This window comes from Podarcis filfolensis (assembly GCF_964270895.1).
Source record: "Podarcis filfolensis genome assembly, chromosome: 13".
In the NCBI taxonomy this organism is placed as follows: domain Eukaryota; kingdom Metazoa; phylum Chordata; class Lepidosauria; order Squamata; family Lacertidae; genus Podarcis; species Podarcis filfolensis.
Window position 1 is genome coordinate 23,063,088 of NC_139615.1, and position 19,816 is coordinate 23,082,903.

At 45.1% G+C, this 19,816-nt stretch overlaps 1 protein-coding gene and 1 long non-coding RNA gene across 10 annotated transcripts; one reads left to right on the top strand and one right to left on the bottom strand.

The window, feature by feature from the left end:
- The first annotated feature begins 187 nt into the window (after nt 1–187).
- Nucleotides 188–14,494, top strand: LOC310746611 (uncharacterized protein). Of its 6 annotated transcripts, XM_083580548.1 has the most exons (11): nt 188–520; nt 2,486–2,545; nt 4,226–4,252; nt 5,137–5,451; nt 6,003–6,113; nt 7,172–7,486; nt 8,950–9,138; nt 9,932–10,246; nt 10,915–11,913; nt 12,957–13,112; nt 13,522–14,494. In XM_083580548.1, the coding sequence occupies exons 2-11, from the start codon at nt 2,518–2,520 to the stop codon at nt 13,923–13,925; spliced, it is 2,859 nt and encodes a 952-aa protein (XP_083436674.1). In that variant the 5' UTR covers nt 188–520; nt 2,486–2,517; the 3' UTR covers nt 13,926–14,494. The 6 variants fall into 6 exon arrangements, with proteins under 6 accessions (XP_083436674.1, XP_083436673.1, XP_083436675.1 ...); XM_083580547.1 differs by lacking the exon at nt 188–520 and having other exon boundaries at nt 1,413–2,545; XM_083580549.1 differs by lacking the exons at nt 188–520; nt 4,226–4,252 and having other exon boundaries at nt 1,413–2,545.
- LOC310746726 lies at nt 9,710–16,933 on the bottom strand. 4 transcript variants are annotated; one of them, XR_014540776.1, is made up of 3 exons: nt 13,254–13,514; nt 12,470–12,623; nt 9,710–11,691 (listed from the first exon to the last, which is right to left on the bottom strand). It is a non-coding gene; the product is annotated as an uncharacterized lncRNA (long non-coding RNA). The 4 variants fall into 4 exon arrangements; XR_014540774.1 differs by lacking the exons at nt 12,470–12,623; nt 13,254–13,514 and adding an exon at nt 16,590–16,933; XR_014540775.1 differs by lacking the exon at nt 12,470–12,623.
- Nucleotides 16,934–19,816: the final 2,883 nt, after the last annotated feature.

The following is a 19,816-nucleotide window of genomic DNA, read 5'->3' on the forward strand; positions in this document are numbered from 1 at the left end:
GGGGAAAGGTTCACTACACATTCTCAAAAGCACTAGTTGATTGCTTCACATGTTCTAGGGCTGCAGCCTGACTTTGTAAAACATAAGTCCCAGGGACCAGACTAGGCTGAATAAACTGTTGTAAATGTGGTTTGTGTGCACACAATTACCCCAACAAAATATCCTAGCAACTATGCACTTAACTATATTTTACTGGTCATCCTCCCCAAAGTAGTCTGCCGCTGCTCTAAATTAGTCTGGAATGTTTAGCTGTGCAGTGCTGGGTTGCTATGGTTACCAGTTATTGTGCTAGAAACTATGGAACCAACCCAGTAACAGAAATTCTTGTTGGAGCAATGGGTGCATCCCATAAACTAGGAATAGCCACCACTGGGTCCCCCAGGCTCACTCAAAGCCGCAGGGCCTGGGTTCATGTTTCTGCTGGTACCCCCATTGTGATTTTCCCCAGACACAACCTGATCTTGACTGTTTCTGTTCCTCTTTTCCTAAATACAAGAAGACCAGCTGCTTCTCTGGGATGGTGGGTGTGACTCATATTTCCTGTGACATGCTTCCCCTGTGGATAGATTTGGCTATTGCTTTGCTGCTGTTGCTGCTGCTGTTGCTGTGCTTCCAATCGGCGTCAGTCTACATTTCATCCCTGTGTGGGTGTGAAGATAAGGAAGCTCGGAATATCGTGAAGCGCAGGAACTTCCACAGATCTGTGGGCCTCAAGCAGGGGCCACAGTACCACAGAACCCTGTCAGAATGGTTTCCATGCTCTCTCATTTGTACTCTGCCCTTCTTCCAAGGAGCTTGTGGCAGCTGACTTGGTGTCTCCCCATGTTTATCCCACGTTGAATGAATAAGTCAACCACTTATCTTGGTGGGTAAGATGCCATTTTATAGCTAGCAAATAGAGGCAGAGTGTTGTTGTTTAATCGTTTAGTCGTGTCCGACTCTTCATGACCCCATGGACCAGAGCACGCCAGGCACTTCTGTCTTCCATTGCCTCCCGCAGTTTAATCAAACTCTTTCGGCGACCAGCCTTCTTTATGGTCCAGCTTTCACTTCCATACATCACTACTGGGAAAACAATAGCTTTAACTATACGGACCTTTGTTGGCAAGGTGATGTCTCTACTTTTTAAGATGCTGTCTAGGTTTGTCATTGCTTTTCTCCCAAGAAGCAGGCGTCTTTTAATTTCATGGCTGCTGTCACCATCTGCAGTGATCATGGAGCCCAAGAAGTAAAATCTCTCACTGCCTCCATTTCTTCTCCTTCTATTTGCCAGGAGGTGATGGGACCAGTGGCCATGATCTTCATTTTTTTGATGATGAGCTTCAGACCATATTTTGTGCTCTCCTCTTTCACCCTCAATAAAAGGTTCTTTAATTCCTCCTCACTTTCTGCCATCAAGGTTTACTTGCACCAAAACCATCTCTAATACTTGTGAAATGAGGGTAGGGACAAACAACGTGTTACACAGCAGCTTTGCAAAGTGATATTCCAACACTTCTTCCTTTGAAACATAACCGCCAATTCATTTGAAAAGGGCAACGGAAGGGGAAGAGATATTCACCCGAGCTCTGTTCTTCAGTGAAAATGGTGGACCTCTCCCCAGCTGCTGTTTGCCCCCTGAGAAGGGGAAACTGGTTGGGGAAATGGCTGAGGGGAGGACTTAAGTGTGTGTGTGTCGCTGAAAAAAACCAGTTGTGGAACTCATTGGGAAGCAATGGTTGGATTTAATTCAGCAGTGTATTAAAGGAAAGGGGCAGTGAGGCCAGGTAGAAAGGAAGTTGAAGGAGGTGGGAACAAAGCCAGAGGGTATGGGAGATGTGTCGAGATAGAAAATTAAGATAAATAGGGACAGTTGGAAAGGGTAGAAAAAGCATTTGTGTAAGTTTAATACCTTTTCTCCAACACATGACAGAAGTTCCACGAGTGGAAGTTTGAACAGAGGCCTCATAGAAAAACATTCACTTGTGTGATACTGCTAAAGGTGCAGAAGAGGTGCCTGCCTCTTCTACAAAAGGTGCAGGGGGGCACAAAGTAAGGGATGGGAGATGAAATAGGACTGAGGAAAATGTGCAAGGGATGGCTAGCAATGAGGTGCGGCTCTGGAAAATGTTTTCACTCTTTCTCCCCACCTCTGCACACAAGTGGACTGGAAATGCAAAAGAAGTACTGCATTGAATGAAACTAGGCCTTTAAGTCTTTGAGAGCTTATACCTCTTGTAGCCAAAACACATCATTTCAGAAGTGCTACTACCAATGTTGTTCCTTTGAAAATCCTTGCACAAATGTAGCTCTCCCAGGATTGTTGAAATGCCTCCTATCGGTCTCCCCCACTCTGGCTCTTTCCTCTTCCCAGGCTGCAGATTGGAGGCTACATGACCCAGAGCAAGCAGGGGTGTTTCCCACTCTTTTCTGCCTGGCTGACTCACTGCCTGGGTCCTCTGCCGGCAATAAAAAACGCCTCTGATTTACAGAGTTTCCTTTGCAGCTGACCAGGACGCAGAGCCGGCCACTAAGACAATGCAACAACGCCTCTTGTTTCTTCTGGGTGAGTGTTGCCCTCTGCACAGCCAACCCCAATTCCTGGATGCAACTCTGAATTATCTTGTGAACAGCTGGTCCTGCCAAGGAGAGTGGGCTAAGAGTTTCCACCAGCAACATCAGAATTGTGGGGTGTGTTTATTGGGGACCAGGATGTCTGAGCAGGGAATGAGTTCTACTTGAGAAGCATTGAAAAGAAGCCTACTCAGGTCAGTGCAATAGTGTCTGCAACACTGCAGCATAAATAGCATCTTTGCTTTCACAAAGCAGCTCTGCTTGCCTCCCCCACCACCACCTACTTGCACATTGGGAAATCTTTTCTCCATCTAAAATACATGTTGTACATTCATTTACTCTGCAATAGCCTGATCTGTATTGGTTTCTGAAGCAAGGGACTGTTAGTAAACTGACCGTACAAGTTTACTTTTTTAAAAAGCCTGAAGAACGATGACTCTCATAATGGATCTGGTTGCACTTACACAGAAAAGCTGCAACTCAAGCCTGTTCTGAAACTTTTATTGCCCCCATTTACTGTGAGTGGAGGGATGGAAGAGAAGCAGTGTACTGATATGTTGTGTCCATTTACTGAAATCAAGGTATTACCCCCAAAGTTTGAAATCTGCAGAACACATTTTTTTAAAATGCATTCCCTGTATCTCCCTGAAAGACATGACAGGGACAAGTTCCAGAAAGCAGAGAGGTAGTTTGACCGTATTTAGAATAGATGTTGTTAATGGCATTTTATGTTTTGTGAAAAGTCCCACATTGGGCAAAATATTCCTGCATCGCAGGGAGTTGGAATAGATGACCTTCATGATCCCTCCTACAGGCAGGCAGGCAGTTCAGACCTCTGACAAGAGGGGTCTGTCTTTATTCTGGCATGTGGCCCCTAACTGATTATCCCACCCCTTGACAGAAGAAAGACTCCCCACCACTGATCCATAACTGTGCTCTGAACATGTGAATAACATCCAAAATCCTTCCCTATAGCCTTTGTAAGTTAAGAGTACAAAAGGTTGATAAACAGTAGTAGGAATTAAAGAAGCTGGTGTAATGCTCTAGGTATTTTAAAGAGTATTGGTGAACAGCTGCTTGTGATTGACAGGAGCATTCCAAGGCGGTTGGAGTCTGTTGGAATCAGAGTCCATTGAAGAAGGCCATTGAGCTACCATATTTATTTGCCACCAGTAGCTGCCTCTATCTGCTCCCTCTGGAGGAAGGAAGGAGCCTGGGACAGGGACCCATAAACACCTCAGCACATCCCTAATATTGAGAGCCAGTCTTGTCTTTTTTAAAAAACAGGAGTTAAATAAAGTGTGGAATAGTATCAGTAGTGGTTAGGAGACTCAGGAAAGAAAAGTTAGTGAGATTAGGGTGAGGACAGGGATGGAAGATGCAGAAATAGACTTTTCAGTTGTGGATAGGTTCAGACTTTGCTCTCATTTTATAGGAAGAAGTCCCAGGTGGTACTGGTTAATATACACCTTTTTATTTGTTTAACCCTCCAAATATTATTTTCTGGCTCTGGCTCTCCCATGAGCATGAAAATGTCTACCTAGATCCATCTCTGCCAGGGCTTGGCAGCCTGTTGTGATCTTGAGAACACAGCCCAGAATGTTTACACCGGTAGAACTAACCTTCCACTTGAGCTTAATCTCATTTGAAACCTCTTGCCTTGTTTTTGCAGTTGCCTTCCTGAGACTTCATGCCACAGGTAAAACGGAAAGGAATCTCTGTCTCTTTCCCCTTTGCTTCCTCCTGTGACCTCCAGGTTGGGAAGATAGGAAGCTTAGCTGCCTTACACCGAGTCAGATAATTGCTCAGTCTAGCTTAGTATTGCTTAACACTGACTGGCAGCTGCTTTCCGGGGCTTCAAGAAGGAGTCTCTCCCAGAACTATTTGGAGATGTCAGGGATTGATCCTGGGACCTTCTGCATGCAACACAGATTTCCTACCACTAGGGCCTTTCTCCACAGCCTGAGATGCTATCATCATTCCTTCTATTTTCAATATTCAGGCCGGAGTGCTTGTGCTGTGCAGGCTAAACAACACCATCCGTGCACTAGATGAACATTTCAGAAGGCTTGCAGAAGTAAAAAAACACACCCTCAAAACCCTTAGAAAACAATAACCTAGAAAACTGGATGGGAAGGGGAACTGAATGGAATACGCAGGTAGAGGGCATGACTGACTGGCACTGTGAACAGGAGAACTCCACACTGCAGCATTTTGTTGCAGGTCCCCTGTGTCCTGCATAATTAGATGTAGGCTGACAATTCATTACATGCTGTGCTCCCCATCATTTTCCAGGGGGGAAACTTCTGTTATTTTCCATTAGTGTGCAAATGAGAATAGCATGTTTACAAACACTATTGATTTGATCTTGCTATAGTTCTGGCCTTGGGGGAGATGGCCTTAAGAGCCAAGGGCATTGTTTAGGAAATCTGCACAAAGGTGAAAACTGACTTGATGATCAGATCAAGAGAAGAGATGTCAGGATGGGGATGTGGGATATCAAAATTCAGAACTGCCTACTTAAGTGGGAGAAAGAGATAAGACAGGTCTCTCCTTGACTTTGATTATTTCTCCTCCTGGCAGGTTCCTTTCCAGTACGTCTGTCTGGAGGCCCAAGCCTCTGTGCAGGACGGGTGGAACTGTTCCACCAGGGTGAATGGGGGACAGTGTGTGATGACAGTTGGGATTTGCAGGATGCAGCTGTGGTGTGTCGAGAGCTAGACTGTGGGGCTGCCCTTTCAGCACCCCATGGGGCCTGGTTTGGTGAAGGACCTGGACCCATCTGGCTGAATGAGGTGCGCTGCATGGGCACTGAGGAATACCTGCACTCCTGCCCCCATATTGGGTTTCGCAAGCATGTCTGCACCCATGAGGAGGATGCCAGTGCCATATGCTCAGGTAGGACTCTTGTGATTCAGAAATTTCATCAGATGAACTCTCATGAAAGCTGACTTTCCCACAGAGTTGATTGCTTCAAGCAAACGGGTTGTTGTCACACAGACACATCTCTGTACAGTCCGATTTAAAGCATCCAACAAGAGAATGTTTAAAGATAAATTCAGCGCTTGAATTATTGGAAGACATGTTTGTATAAAGTTACATTTGGCTAAACTTGTGGGAGTCAGGGGGTGAGGCTTGCAAATTCATTAAATGGCCCCTGCCTTTCCTCTGTATAATTCATACTGCTCTGCTTAGTTAAAAAGGCCTACCTGCGAACTCCCTTTAACTGAAAGCTCTGCAGTCTCACCTTTTGACAGTATGGGGGAATGTATCCAGCCAACTCTTTAAAATTAAGGCTGCTTGTTGCGATTGGGTCCAAGCATAGAGCTGGATGCAAGTTTAGGTGTTTCATAACTATTGTTCTATCCCTGAGGAAAAGGGACCTAAGTGTTTTGTAGCATACTGGACCAATGAGCATGTTCATTTCTCTCTCTCATCTCCCTTGGCAGCTCAGCGCTTTGCTCCTCTTACCGCCTTCCCCCCTCAACCGGCATTCAGATGGGGCAACATGAAAGCAGTAACGACAGCAAGACCACTCATATCTTCTGCACCTGCTGAGGGTGAGTGTGCAGGCATTCCCGAAGTGCACCACTTTCATCGTTTAGCTGAACAATATCAATCTCTAAAGTAGGGTTAAAAGAGATGGTGGGGATGGGTTCTGGGGACCCATTTATTAAATCTTCTGCCATATATTTGCACGGTGGCAGTGCTCCTGTTGCGACGCACCTTGGATCAGGTTGCAACCCACTAGTGGGTCCAGTCCCACCAGTTGAAAACCAGTGATCTAAGAAGATCAAGCTTGCTTCCTTTTTCTAGCCCAGCTTTAACTTAGCCTGAGAGCTTCTTCTGCTACATTTTTATGAATTTGTTAAGGCACAGGAACTGTTTGATTCGGGCACAGGAGCAAAATGGCAACCATACCAATTTTTTTATTCTATTAGTGTGCCAAGTAATCATGGAGAAAAGGGAGGGAAAAATGTAGTACAAAAGAAGGAAAAGTCTACTGGTTTCACAAGACACTTTCTATACTGAATAAAAAGCCATTATTTAGCTCAGAGGTGGAGAACCTTTTTCAGTCCATGGACCACATTTGCTCATGGGGAACCTTCCAGGGGCCATATGCCAGTAGTGAGTGGGGTCAGGGACAAAACTAGGCGCTTAGCATTGTACTGGGTGCTTAGCATTGTACATTCCAGACATGAAAACTCAGAAAGTCCCCCCCCCTCACATCTCCATCCAGGTTAATTCAAGATATTATACTTAGGGTAAAACAATCAAGGGTGTAAAGCAGAACCAGAGAAGGGTAGGGCATGGCCTAGGAAAAGTTCTAGGGGCCCAAGGTCCCTTTCCTGCTTTAGTTGCACAATAGTTGTGGGTTTTCATATAGAAATAAATGGACAGTGGCATTCAGATCGTGGCTTGGGCTGGAGACAGTTCAGTTCCACTTGCCTTAAGGTTAGTGGGGTTCAGCATTTGCTTTAGTGCCCAATCAGAAATTTGGACTAATTTTCCTTGAAAAATCAGTTAGGCTGTAAGATGGGAGAACCCCATACCCCACCTTTGGGCTCTCCAGGTGCTATAGCTTGTCTTAATCTCCTCTCCCCCTTCCCCCCTCTAGGGACCCCTGCTCTACGTCTCGTGGGTGGCAGAAGCCGCTGTTCTGGCCGACTGGAGGTGTTTCATGAAGGGGAATGGGGCACAGTATGTGATGACATGTGGGACCTTCTGGATGTTGCTGTGGTCTGCCGGGAGCTGGACTGTGGGGAGGCGCTGGCAGCACCAGGCGGCGCCTTCTTTGGTGAGGGGAGCAGTGTCATCTGGTTAGATGATGTACAGTGCCAAGGAGAAGAGTCAATGTTGTCGGAGTGCCATACCAGCCTTTGGGGGACAACTAACTGCCGACACAGTGAAGATGCTGGGGCTGTGTGTTCTGGTGAGAGAACTGTAGCATTATTTGCACTTAATCATTCAGACTTCTGAGGAAATTCTGAGAATTCTAGCTTTGTGAGGATTCCAGAGGCTAGGAATCTCAATCATCCATCCCTTAGCATCCATCCTAACAGCAATTTCCAGGATCAGTTGGATGAAGCCATGAGTTATAAAGCTGGTGAAAGATATGAGTTATAAAGCTGGTGTAGATATACCATTGCTATACAGTGGTACCTCTGGTTACAAACTTAATTTGTTCTGGAGGTCCGTTCTTAAGCCGAAACCGCTCATAACATGAGGCATGCTTTCGCTAATGGCTCCTCCTGCTGCTGCCGCGCTGCCGGTGTGCAACTTCAACTTGCATCCCAGGGCAAAGTTCACAACCGGGAGCATCTACTTCTGGGTTAGCAGAGCTTGTAACCTGAAGCGTTTGCAAGGAGGACGGTACACAACACGAGGTTCTACTGTACTCTGGCCATGGAAAGGTAGCACTGGTCTTACTGTGAAAATTATTTCTCATTTGGTGTGTGGATGTCTCTAAGTGAGATGTATTTCTCCTGTTGCTCATTAAGGCAGGAAACCATGTTGTATGCTCTCTCTTCCTGTTGAAGCCTCAGTTCCATGGCTGAGCTAAATTCTCTCTCTCTCTCTCTCTCTCTCTCTCTCTCTCTCTCTCTCTCTCACACACACACACACACACACACGTGTATGTATAAGCAACAGAAGAGATTGTAGAAGAGTATGGGCTCTGGCAAAAATGGATGTCAGGACTACAAGTTAACTAGCAATATAAGAAACAGTGTGAAATACTAACCACTATTAGGATGTGACCTGTGCAACAACTTTCACAGTAAGACCAATGCTACCTTTTCCTTTAAGTACTGGATATCTCACAGTGAGGTGTACTAAAGCTAATGATATACTGGATGGGAAATTAAGTGTCTTCTGCCATGGCTATTACATTCTTTTCTCAAGCTGCTCATGCTTCTTGGACACTTTTGTTATCTTGACCACAGGCTGTCAGTAAGTGGTCAGAGACTATAGTCCTATAACACCGGTGATCAGGTATGTGTTGATCCCAGAGTGTTCTTCCACACTCAGGTCATTCTTGCACTATAGACTGAGTGCTGCTTTTTATAATTCTGAGATTAGGAATCTCAGGCTTGGTCATGTGTCTTCTCTTCAGCCAGTTTTGTTTTGCAGTATTGGAATACCAGACTTCAACAGGAATACTGAGGCTTCAACAGGAAGACAGAGTTGAGAAATTCCTCTGAAGCAAATGGTTTTCTGCCTTCCCAAGCAACAGGAGCAGCCCAGCCCACTCAAAGACATCCAGCACCCAAGGGAGAAGCTAATGATTATACCAGTATTAATTCTGCTCTAAATTATTGTGTAGGGCTATGGTTGCACTGAAGCTTCCTTTGTATGCGCTGTGTCTGTGTCACATGATGTATCATCTCCTCACAGGTGAGATGCCCCTGGCCATGGTGGAAGAGCATGTGGCCATGCTCACAAGGACCTTGGCACCCCAGAGGCGCCGGTATGTAGCCCCTAAAAGAATTCCCCGTCCTACTCAGCCTACAGGGAACCAAGAAGCAACTGTAGCTAATGAAGCATTACAAATAGAGAAGAGCCAAAAGGAAGCAGTGCCAGATGGTGAGTAGCAGAGAGAGGTAGGTGTTTATGTCCATCTTTGACTCCCAGGCAATTTGCACAGGTGCTGTTTCTTGTTTGGAATGGGGGTGCCAATGTAATTAACAACTGTGAAAACACAATCTAAGTGACCTTAGATATTACATGACAATTTACTTTGCATCTTTGCTTCAACAAACCCCTTAAAACAGGGAGCAGAGATTGAGTCACTGATTGAGTCAAATGAAGAATTATGAAACAAAATTCAATTGTGACATCTCAGTGCTCAAGGAAGTTATCACATTATACAGCATGTTTTACTTGTTTTAGTGCCCCCTTGAAAACATGAGTGAAGTTCAAGCTGAAACATAGGTCCCCTCCATTCCCCCACCTGCTGCTACCTAAGCAAACAGGTATGACTCCACTTTCATTTGAGTAAATGACAAAATTTGGGGAGATCCAATCATGGATCTTCCACATGGCATCTAGTTTTGTCTTGGACTGCTTTCAGGGGACATGGGCTGCATAGTCATGGTATCCGGATTCCTTGCAATGATACTGTGTTTAGATTTTTATTTATTTGTGCTTGTTGTAATTTGTTTTAGTGTTTATACTGTGGCTGTAAGTTGCTTTGGGTCACTTGTGTGAGAAAAGCGATATAATCATTATAAAAAATAGAGGCCTTTGGGATTCACTAGCATGAACTGAGAACCTCAAAGGGAAGGACCGTGGTTTACAAGTGAGAGATCTGTGATGCAAGGACTTTTAACTCCTTTTATCCTATAAACATTTCCCCTTCATATGCTTTTAAACTCAGGCCAGTGGCAGGTGCGGCTGCAAGGAGGCCCTGGATCCTGTGCTGGACGGGTAGAGGTTCTGTATCAAGATTACTGGGGCACAGTATGCGATGATGGCTGGGATCTGGTGGACGCGGCAGTGGTGTGCCGTGAGTTGGGCTGTGGGGCCCCTCTTCTCAGCCCTGGTAATGCAAGATATGGGCCAGGATCTGGACCCATCTGGTTGGATGATGTCAACTGCACTGGGGCAGAGTTCACTCTACAGAACTGCCGCTCCCAGCCATGGGGGACGCATAACTGCAATCATCATGAAGATGCTTCAGTCATCTGCACAGGTAGGGAACAACTCAGTTTACCAGCTGATTCCCAGTCATGTTCAGTGAGTCCATTTGCCTGGTTTCAAAACAGATATGCCATATTTAGGAGAGAGAACCCTGAACTTGTGAATAAGCCAATAATAGAAAATTCAATGTCCTTGGGGGGAAAGCAGTAACAATCTCAAATGGGCTAAACCCAGTTTCATTCTGGAGACTCCAGTAAACACCTTATTCTGGGTATGTATATACAGTACTAAAGACTTATATTGGTTTTAGGTAAAGGTAAAGGGACCCCTGATCATTAGGTTCAGTCGTGACCGACTCTGGGGTTGCGGCGCTCATCTCGCTTTATTGGCCGAGGGTGCCAGTGTACAGCTTCCGGGTCATGTGGCCAGCATAACTAAGCCACTTCTGGCAAACCAGAGCAGCGCACAGAAATGCCGTTTACCTTCCCGCTGGAGCGGTACCTATTTATCTACTTGCACTTTCATGTGCTTTCGAACTGCTAGGTTGGCAGGAGTATATTGGTTTTATGGCAGCTTAATTGCTATGGCTTTCCATCTTGGGAATCTATTTAGGTGAGGGTGCTGAGAATTCTCCCTGCACTGCTATAATTCCCCACCAAGAAGAAATGACTGTTAAAGTAATTTTAGTCTGTGATGTAGGAACACCTTCTGTATTTTCAGGCAGGTGGAAGCATCTGTCATTGCCAAACTCATCAAGCAATTCAAAGATAGCTGCACCTGCTACAACCATGAATCCAGGGCAAAGCATCTTGGATGTGCCTGAGACCAGCACAACTACTCAGGAGTTTTCAGCCAGCCGGGAGCTAGAGTTCCCTGAAGCACCAATCCTAACCACACAAACTGTGGAGCTCGAACTGGAAAAGGAGCAAAAGCAAGCGAGCCCCTTCAACAGAATTGAAACAACCACTAATACAGAAGCCCTGCAGCACATCCAAGAGATGGAGTCAAGCAACACTCCAAAGATAGAACCATCCTCACAGGAAAGGGGACAAGAGCCCATTTATGCCTCAGTTGAATCTCTGCCAACCTCAGCCACACTGGATCTGGTAACTGAAAGAGAAACAGAGACAGTAAGCCTGTGGAATATAGATAAAGCAACACTTAATCTAGAGATCCTGCATGTTCAGGGGACAGAGTCAACCAGCACCCCCAATACAAGGCCACAAACACACGAATTGGGACAAACCCCCACCCCCTCCACAGCTGAGTTTCAGCCAACCTTAGCCATGCAGGAACTGGAATCTGAGGAAGAAACAGCGACAACAAGCCCAACAGGAACAGGACTGCCCATAGCTGAACCAGGCCTAACACTTGCAACAGAGGTAGTGCAGTCTAAGCACTGGGACATTGCATTTAAAGTGCCCTCAGTACAGAAGGTAGAACTTACCAATCCCACAGCTACAGATCAGCCTACCACTTCCACATCAGTTCAGGAACCTGAAGGAGTGAATGTAATTGATAATGTAGTAAAGGAACTGTTCCTGTTCTCAAATATCTTGAAGGTTGCAAGAGAGATGGAATTGTCGGCAACCACACAGAATGCACCATCTGTAAACCACATGGAATCCATAAACCACAAATCTTCACATTCTGAAGAGAACACAGATCAGAAGCAACAAGAGGAATCAAACACATATTCCCATACCATCGGGCCCACAGGTGAGTAGCTGCCTCAGTGTCAGATCCAGGATTTTGAGGGGCCTCAGGTAAAGTATCTTCATTTGGGCCCCTCTAGTCAAATAATGTGGGCAGTGGTTGTTCCTCATCATTCTCACCACCAGAGGGAGAGAGCAGGAAGGTAAAAACTGGAGGATGAGCAGAAGCTGCCCACAGGTTGACCTGCCTGCCTTTTCCCTCTGAAGCAAAATCTCAGAGAAGAGGAGATTGACAAGAAAGTCAGTTGTTAGATGGGTGGCTGGCAGCAGATCCACCTCTTTTCCTTCCTTTGCCATCAACCTGTTTGCCTGGCAAAGGCTGCATACATAAAGTATATTTAATGCACACACATTCTCCTCCAAGAATATTGGGAACTGTAGCTTTGTGAGGGTAAATTACAATTCTCGGGATTCGAAAGGAGGGGGGGGGGGGAGATGATAGCATATTTTAAATGTGTGATGTGTATGCAACCTAAGGGGAAAGGCAGGTGAATTGCCTGGAAGAGTAGGAGGAACAGAAAATGTGGTCAGTTCTGCTCAATGGTCAATTGTTCACTTACTCTGTATTTTCTCCCCTCCCAAGAGGGGAAAGGTGAGCAGGCTGCTACTGCTGCTGCTATGTAGCATTTCTCCCTCTGCACCCCTCCTCACAGTGACAGCAACTGTAGAGACTCTGTTAGCTGTCTGTGGTGGGTTCCTGCCTGAGCATGGATGCTGGTAGACACCCAACCACACAAACTACTTATATTATGCCTGAACTGCTTATTAGGCAGGAACATACCTTCCCCTTTAGCTCTCTCAGTTGGTGCGGGTTAAAGGTGAGCCCCAGCTCTCTGTGAATGAAGAATGCCTTGTAGAATATCCTCCAGAAACCTATGCAATTGCCAGACTTTCTTGGCAGGCAAGTTGATGGAGAACGGGCCTGAGATATCCTCAGCTACCTTCCTAAGATCAAACATACCCTGCTCTTTTTTTGGGGGGGGGGTGTTATTTAACTCTGCTGCTCTCATTTAATGTTACCACATTCTCCCTCTCCATTTGCACCAGAGCCTACCATTGCTCCCATTGTCTTGACCACTTTGGCTGAAACAGATGTTCACGATACGACTGTTCTGCTCCAAAGTACAGTGTCACATACAGTTTCTATGGATGGGCTGCTTGAGGATAGTATGGTGAGCTCAGGAAACACAGAAAGAGGAGCTGGTAAGTATCAGAGACAAAGCTTCACTGCTGAGGCTAGGAAAAGGGTCTTACTTTGAAGGCCTCTTCCCAAACCGCAGAGCATCGTTAACAATTTCCACACATTCTATAGCTGTCAAAAGTTCAGAATTGGGTCTCACTTACCTCACTGGCCATGTTTAAGTCCAGTAGTCAGGGATGGCACTTCCTCCTGGACAAAGTCAGTTTTCACAGAAGAATTTCCTCCTTTTATATACCTTTGGCTATGCTTATTGATCATAGTCACAAGCTATGACCATTGTGTTTTTGTAGTTTAGTTGACCACATAACATGCAAACACACCACCTTGGGGATACTCCTTACTGACTACTGGGGTGATGGTGTCAAGGCACAATACAGTCATTGGTTATTTTCTGTCTCTCCGAATACATAGGTACCACCTCCGCACCAGGCTTGATTGAAGCACCAGGTCCAAACACCACTTTGCCTGAATCTGTCACCCACACTGCTACAGTTAGCGAGTCACCCTCGGACTTCCCTTTTAGGCAGGACTCAAGGGGAAAGGATCAAGGCTGTTGCTGTTCACCACCTGGCCTGGAAAACTTGGTCCATGCAATGACAGGTCTCCGTGGGGAACTAGGCTCCCTCTCTACTACCATTCAACATCAGGGCTCTCAACTAGAGGCTCTTGCCCGCAGTCTGGCTGAGCTGGCAGCTTCTGTGAACCATCTTGTGGGGGTGCTGCCTACCTTACTGCAGCCAGCAGCTGCCCAGTCCTCCTCAGCTCAAAATATGCAGGATGAAGGCCAAATGCATAACCAGCTGCCCTTAAAATGAAACTAGGACTTTCTATAAGGAAAGGAAGTTGCCTCTCAAGCCAACTAAAGTCAAACTTCTGCTATGAGGTGAGCCCACCTCCCATGAAATCCCATTAAATATGCCATAAGCAGAGGTCACACATGCTACACAAAGGTACTATAGGAGACCTCCACCCCAATGGTTATGGGGTTTTGGTTGATCTATTTATAAGCAGTTAACTAGAAAAATGTGCTGAGAATGGTAAAATTGGGAAACAATGCACAGTTCACTGGAGGCTGCATGGCCTGAAATCCAGAAGTCAAACCGATTTGTAGATTTTTTGGAAAATGAACATGATATAGCAATTTCAAAGGTAAAAATGCAGAACCGATTATGATTGGGTACTAGATTCACTGGGTACTAGATTGCGCTAAGAAAAATGTTCAAATAAGTGTTTGTATAATTGCTTACATTGATGTGTGGTGGCCTGATCAGTATTATCTTCTAAAATATTTTGGATTTTAGCATAAGCCTTCATGAATACTCCATTCATTTGTTTGTGTAGGCTGGTCATTGAACCTTTCTATGTAATAAACTGTTGAATTTTGTGTGATCATTCCTGTGCAAAATGGGAGGAATGAGGAGAGAAGGCTGGAAAGGGCAGGAGCCAAGCACTAGGTGTATTCTTTTTGATAATACTGTATATCCACTGTCTCAGAAGTAAATTCCTGAAATGACCACGAGATGTCATCACAATGTCATACAGACACAACCCAAGAACCATAATTGAAATCCCTTCCATAGTTGAAAATCCTCTTTCCCCAGTCAGTTTGATCAGTTAAACCTACTCCTAATAAAACTACTACAATAGTGTAAGAAGTCAATTAGAGGGATGATTTTAGGAGAGAAGCTGACACCTTCACTAATGTCTGAATCTGTTGGACAAAACTCTGCAATAATAAACAATTAAATTATAATCATTATGCTTACTTTGGTAAAAATAAAATAAAAAGATGTATCCAATACATTAGAATTAGGAGTTTTGCTTATTTGTCAATAAGGATGATATCGTTATCATAAATAAACAAAATTTCACACTTGCCACACGCCACAGTGTTCATAAGGCCTCTGGGTCAGGGACCTAATCTCTCCCCTCCTCCCAATGCTACTTAATAAAGTCCCATGCATTTTAATGGAGAAAATATTAAGAATTTAAATTTTAACAGAGAAGGGTGACCAAGATGATCAAGGGTCTGGAAGCCAAGGGTCTGGAAGCCAAGCCTTATGAGGAACAGTTGAAGGAGCTGGGTATGTTTAGCCTGGAACAGAGGAGACTTAGAAGAGATATGATAGCCATCTTCAAATATCTAAAGGGCTGTCACATGGAAGATGGAGCAAGCTTGTTTTCTCCTGCTCTGGAGGGTAGGACTCAAACCAATGGCTTCAAGTTACAAGAAAGGCAATTCCAACTAAACATCAGGAAGAACTTTCTGACAGTAAGAGCAATTCAACAGTGAAACAGGCTCCCTTGGGAGCTGATGGACTCAGCTTCATTGGAGGTTTTTAAGCAGAGATTGGCTGGCCATCGGTCGTCGTGGATACTTTAGTTGAGATTTCTGCATTTCAGGGGGTTGAACTAGATTACCCTTGGCATCCCTTCAAAATTTACAGTTCTATGCTTCTATGATTGTAACAGATTAAAATAAGCTTCCCTCATTCAGAGGCAATATATTCAGAGGCAATATATTACCAATTTCTAGAAGCTGGAGACTTTTCCAGGTGACATTTAGCTCACTGCTGTTGAAGGTCTGCTAGACATTTTGTCTGTTCCAGCAAAGGAGGGTGGTATCTTCTTGGAGGTGTTGCTTCTGCCGCTTGCTCCAATAAGCAGGGCTTATGCAAATTAGCTGTAGAATCTTAGTCCCTATGAGTTAGAGGAAAACTGTCTTTTCCTAGTTCCAGCCTTCTCAGTGGTCTGAGACCATTTTTGCACCATTGTCTTTTTGTGGCGCATAGATGCCAATTGTAGGCAAAAAAATGGTGCCCTCTCAGTGGGCTTGTCCACACTTCCACTTGTCCTAAGGCTAGACAGCATGGGCCAATGCACTTTTGCCTTTGCTCCACAACTTTCCCCCAGAAAACCCGCTCTTTAGTACAAAAGCAGAGCAAATTGGCGTTTGCTCCAACTCAGCGGTAAAGATTGGGCTTTCCTGGGGGGAAGTGGTGGGACAAGTGCAAGTCTGGATAAGCTCTGAATCTACTGCCCACAGTAGTTGCTTCACAGCAAAGTCCCATAGCAAGACAGTTTATTTATTCTCCAAGGCTTTAAAGGTGTTGGTGTCAATGTATTCCATCTGTGTATTCTATGTATTCCATTTTTTTCAATGTCATTCACACAGTGTTCTCATCCAAGTGTATCCTGATCTGTGGATAGGGTCACATTACCCAACTGTGGACATAATGAAGCATTGTGCGGGCAGGGTTTTGTTTTTTACATGTGTGGTGTAAAAAAACTACACCCCCTACTTCTGTTGGAGAGTTGCTTCTCCGTGGGTTGCTGGTAGGTCTGGGCATGTCACACACACTTGTTTAATTTTTGTTTTCTTGCTATTTTGTGAAAGTCTGGTATATTGGAAAACTTGCATCTCATTTATAAAACATATAAACCCCACCCCACCCCCTGACTGGTACACAAATACTTGCTTGAATGCCCACAAAAGTTGAGATTCTTGCAATGCAAGGTGTTGGGACTCAATGACCCTCAGGCTCCCTAGCTGAGAGGTAGCAATCGGAGTTCAAAATGAAGTTTGCTCTTGGAGACTAGATAAGCCATATGATTTTTGCTCTAACCATGGTAACAGGATATGAACATCAGAGGGATGACATCACAATGTAGGCAATAATGCTAATGGCATCACAATAGCATAGGTGACATCAGAGTAGGCTACTGTTACAACCCCAAGGTTGCACTTTGCTGCTAAGTCCTTTCAAGTAGTGACAAAAAAACAGGCAGGATCTCGATCAGGGTGGCCCAACTTTTGACACCAGGTGGGCCACAAAAGTACTTCAACAAGGAACCTATGGGCCACACACTGCTTTGTTGTGGGCCTGTGAGTGGGGAGGGGGAGGGAAGCAAGGCACATACCCAGCCCTTGTTCTGCCTCCCCAAAGCTGGCTATGCTATGTGAGGTACTAGGCTTTGGGAAGGAGGTGTGAGGCTTTCGCAGGGTCCTAGAACACTAGCATCTCCTTCCTAAAGCTGAGAAAGTGCTAACTAGACTTTGGGAAGGTTTCGATATTCTGGTTGGTTAAGGTATTGCCAGGCAGAGGGCCTTCTTGGTAGTGGCGCCTGCCCTGTGGAAAGCCCTCCCATTAGATGTCAAGGAAATAAACAATTATCTGACTTTTAGAAGACATCTGAAGGCAGCCCTGTTTAGGGAAATTTTTAGGGAAGTTTTTAATGTTTGATGTTTTATTGCTTTTTGTTGTTGTTGTTGGGAGCCGCCCAGAGTGGCTGGAGAAACCCAGCCAGATGGGTGGGGTATTATTAATAATAATAATAATAATAATAATAATAATAATAATAATAATAAATTTCCAACCCTGCCCCTGCTCCCCAGTGGGTCAACATTGATATCAAGATTGCCTTACAGATTTTCCGTCAGGTTCTAGCTCTAACTGACTTAAATGTCTCATCTGTGCTGGGAATGCAAAAGGAACGGTGGGGTGGGGTGCCATGTTGGCTTTGAACACATCCCATTGACCCTCTACTGAGGACTCTGTCAGCTGCATTATATTTAGCACAGTGATTATAGAATGAGAGGCGTGTCAGGTGCAGCTGCTGCCCAGGGATGGGAGGGAGAAGAGAGGTGCTAATTCATTCCGTCATGGGTTGGGAGTGGCAGCCCAGGTGCCACGAGAGACCCTGATAAGGACAGAGCTGCTGTTCAATGAGCTGGTGGCTCCACGGGGGCCTCGCACCTGACCCCATTATGTAAGCGCTCATTAGCAACTAATCCCGCCACCTGTCCCAGCCTTGAGGGGACCAGAGGGGCATGTTGTGGCATGAAGTCCATGGCACTGCACACTCCAAGGACATGTGCAGCGGATAGGTTTGGTGTCCTAAGCGCAGCTCCCAAAGGGGTCCTGCATATGAAAAAATCCAAAGTAATGATTTACAGTAATCTTCCTCTATATGTGGAAGTAATGGAAAGAGTTCTAGAATAGAGCATATTATTTTAAAAATAGATTTTCATTATTATTTTATATTTTCAGCTCCTTGGGGGCTTAAAATGTTAATTTTTGCCTATGTATTTTCTGTAAAGCACTATGTACACTGATGGTCCTTATTAAGCATATTAATAATTGCAGGTGTTTTTTCCAGGAAAACCTAAGCCCTAACTAGGAACGGCTGAATCTGCCAATCTCTCCATTTCTGATTCTTCCAAACTTAATTTCAGTGACTCACATTTCCAAATTAGTTCATGGTTGTTGTTTTAAGTCCTTATGAAAATTCATATAATTTTAGTGTGAATTTCTTCTAATATACATACACACACTTGCATGCAGCTTTGTATACATTATTGCAAGGTGATTTCCCATAATATAATGCATTTTTCTATGTTATTTTCACTAATATATGCATTTTTATGTACACTTTCCCCTAGTCTATGCATTTTTGTACACATCAGTTGGCTGGAGAGTTGAACTGCAAAATACAGAGAATTTCTAAGAGCAGCAATGTCCCTGTTCCTGTGTTGTTTCACAAAGTGCAAATTAGGTAAAGGTAAAGGGACCCCTGACCATTAGGTCCAGTTGCGGATGACTCTGGGGTTGCGGCACCCATCTCACTTTACTGGCCGAGGGAAATAGCGTACAGCTTCCGGGTCATGTGGCCAGCATGGTGAACCAGAGCAGCGCACGGAAACACCATTTATACCTTCCCGCCGAAGCAGTACCTATTTATCTACTTGCACTTTGCGTGCTTTCGAACTGCTAGGTTTGCAGGAGCAGGGACCGAGCAATGGGAGCTCACCCTGTCACAGGGATTTGAACTGCTGACCCTCTGATTGGCAAGCCCTAGGCTCTGTGATTTAGACCTTGAATTTGCCTTAAAATGTGAATCAAATTTCTCCCCCACTCCTAACATAAAGGTAGCCCTCCAGATGTGGTGCCCTCCAGATGTTTTGTACTATCAAAGCTATCAACCCAGTCAGTGTAGCCAATGGTCAAGGACTCGATTCCACATCTGGAGGGTACCATGATTGCAATTCCTGCCCTAACCCCTCTTATTTTAGAAACGAAGTCCTGTTGAGGAGTGTATTGGGTAGTTACTAAGCAGCTATCAAGTGCTTCCTCTCCCCTAGGACAAAACACCTCTCTTGAGCCAGTAATATGTCAGCAACAGCACTGTTCTCAGGGAAGAATACTGTCAGCACACAGGGTCTTCTGCAGACTCCATTGCACAGGCCACACTCAAGGCAAATTCTATCAGTCATAATTAAAGCATTTAGTGGCTATGTTCCAGCAGTACAGATGAACTGAGTACAAAGCAGCAGCTGGTACATACAGTGAGAAAGCAAATGCCATTCCAGTCAAATAGGTACAACTGGAAGCTATGAATGCCCTGCTCTCTGCTATCCCCAAGGGTAGCCCCCAAGCAACAGCTGCTTGGGCCTACGTCTGGAGTGTTGCTGAACGTCCTTCTGTCATCAGGCCTTCACTCAGCATGGCCACAGAGGGGGACTATTTACAGCCCAACACATCTATTTATACCTCTTTCCCCTCCACCCTCTTTGCTCTGTGCTGCCCCTTGGCCGTTTCATTCCTTCTCACAGCTCCTGGAGACGTCACTGGGAAGAATGTCGCTATCTCCTCTGCAATGGGACAAGGATGCCTTCCGCGGTACCCAACAGGGGCCTCAGTGGTAC

Coding starts and splice junctions, on each gene's coding strand:
- LOC310746611 (XM_083580546.1), top strand. CDS start 4,153: ATGTTTACACCGGTAGAACTAACCTTCCACTTGAGCTTAATCTCATTT. Junction 7,487..8,949: donor TGCTGGGGCTGTGTGTTCTG/GTGAGAGAACTG, acceptor ATCTCCTCACAG/GTGAGATGCCCCTGGCCATG. Junction 10,247..10,914: donor TGCTTCAGTCATCTGCACAG/GTAGGGAACAAC, acceptor CTGTATTTTCAG/GCAGGTGGAAGCATCTGTCA.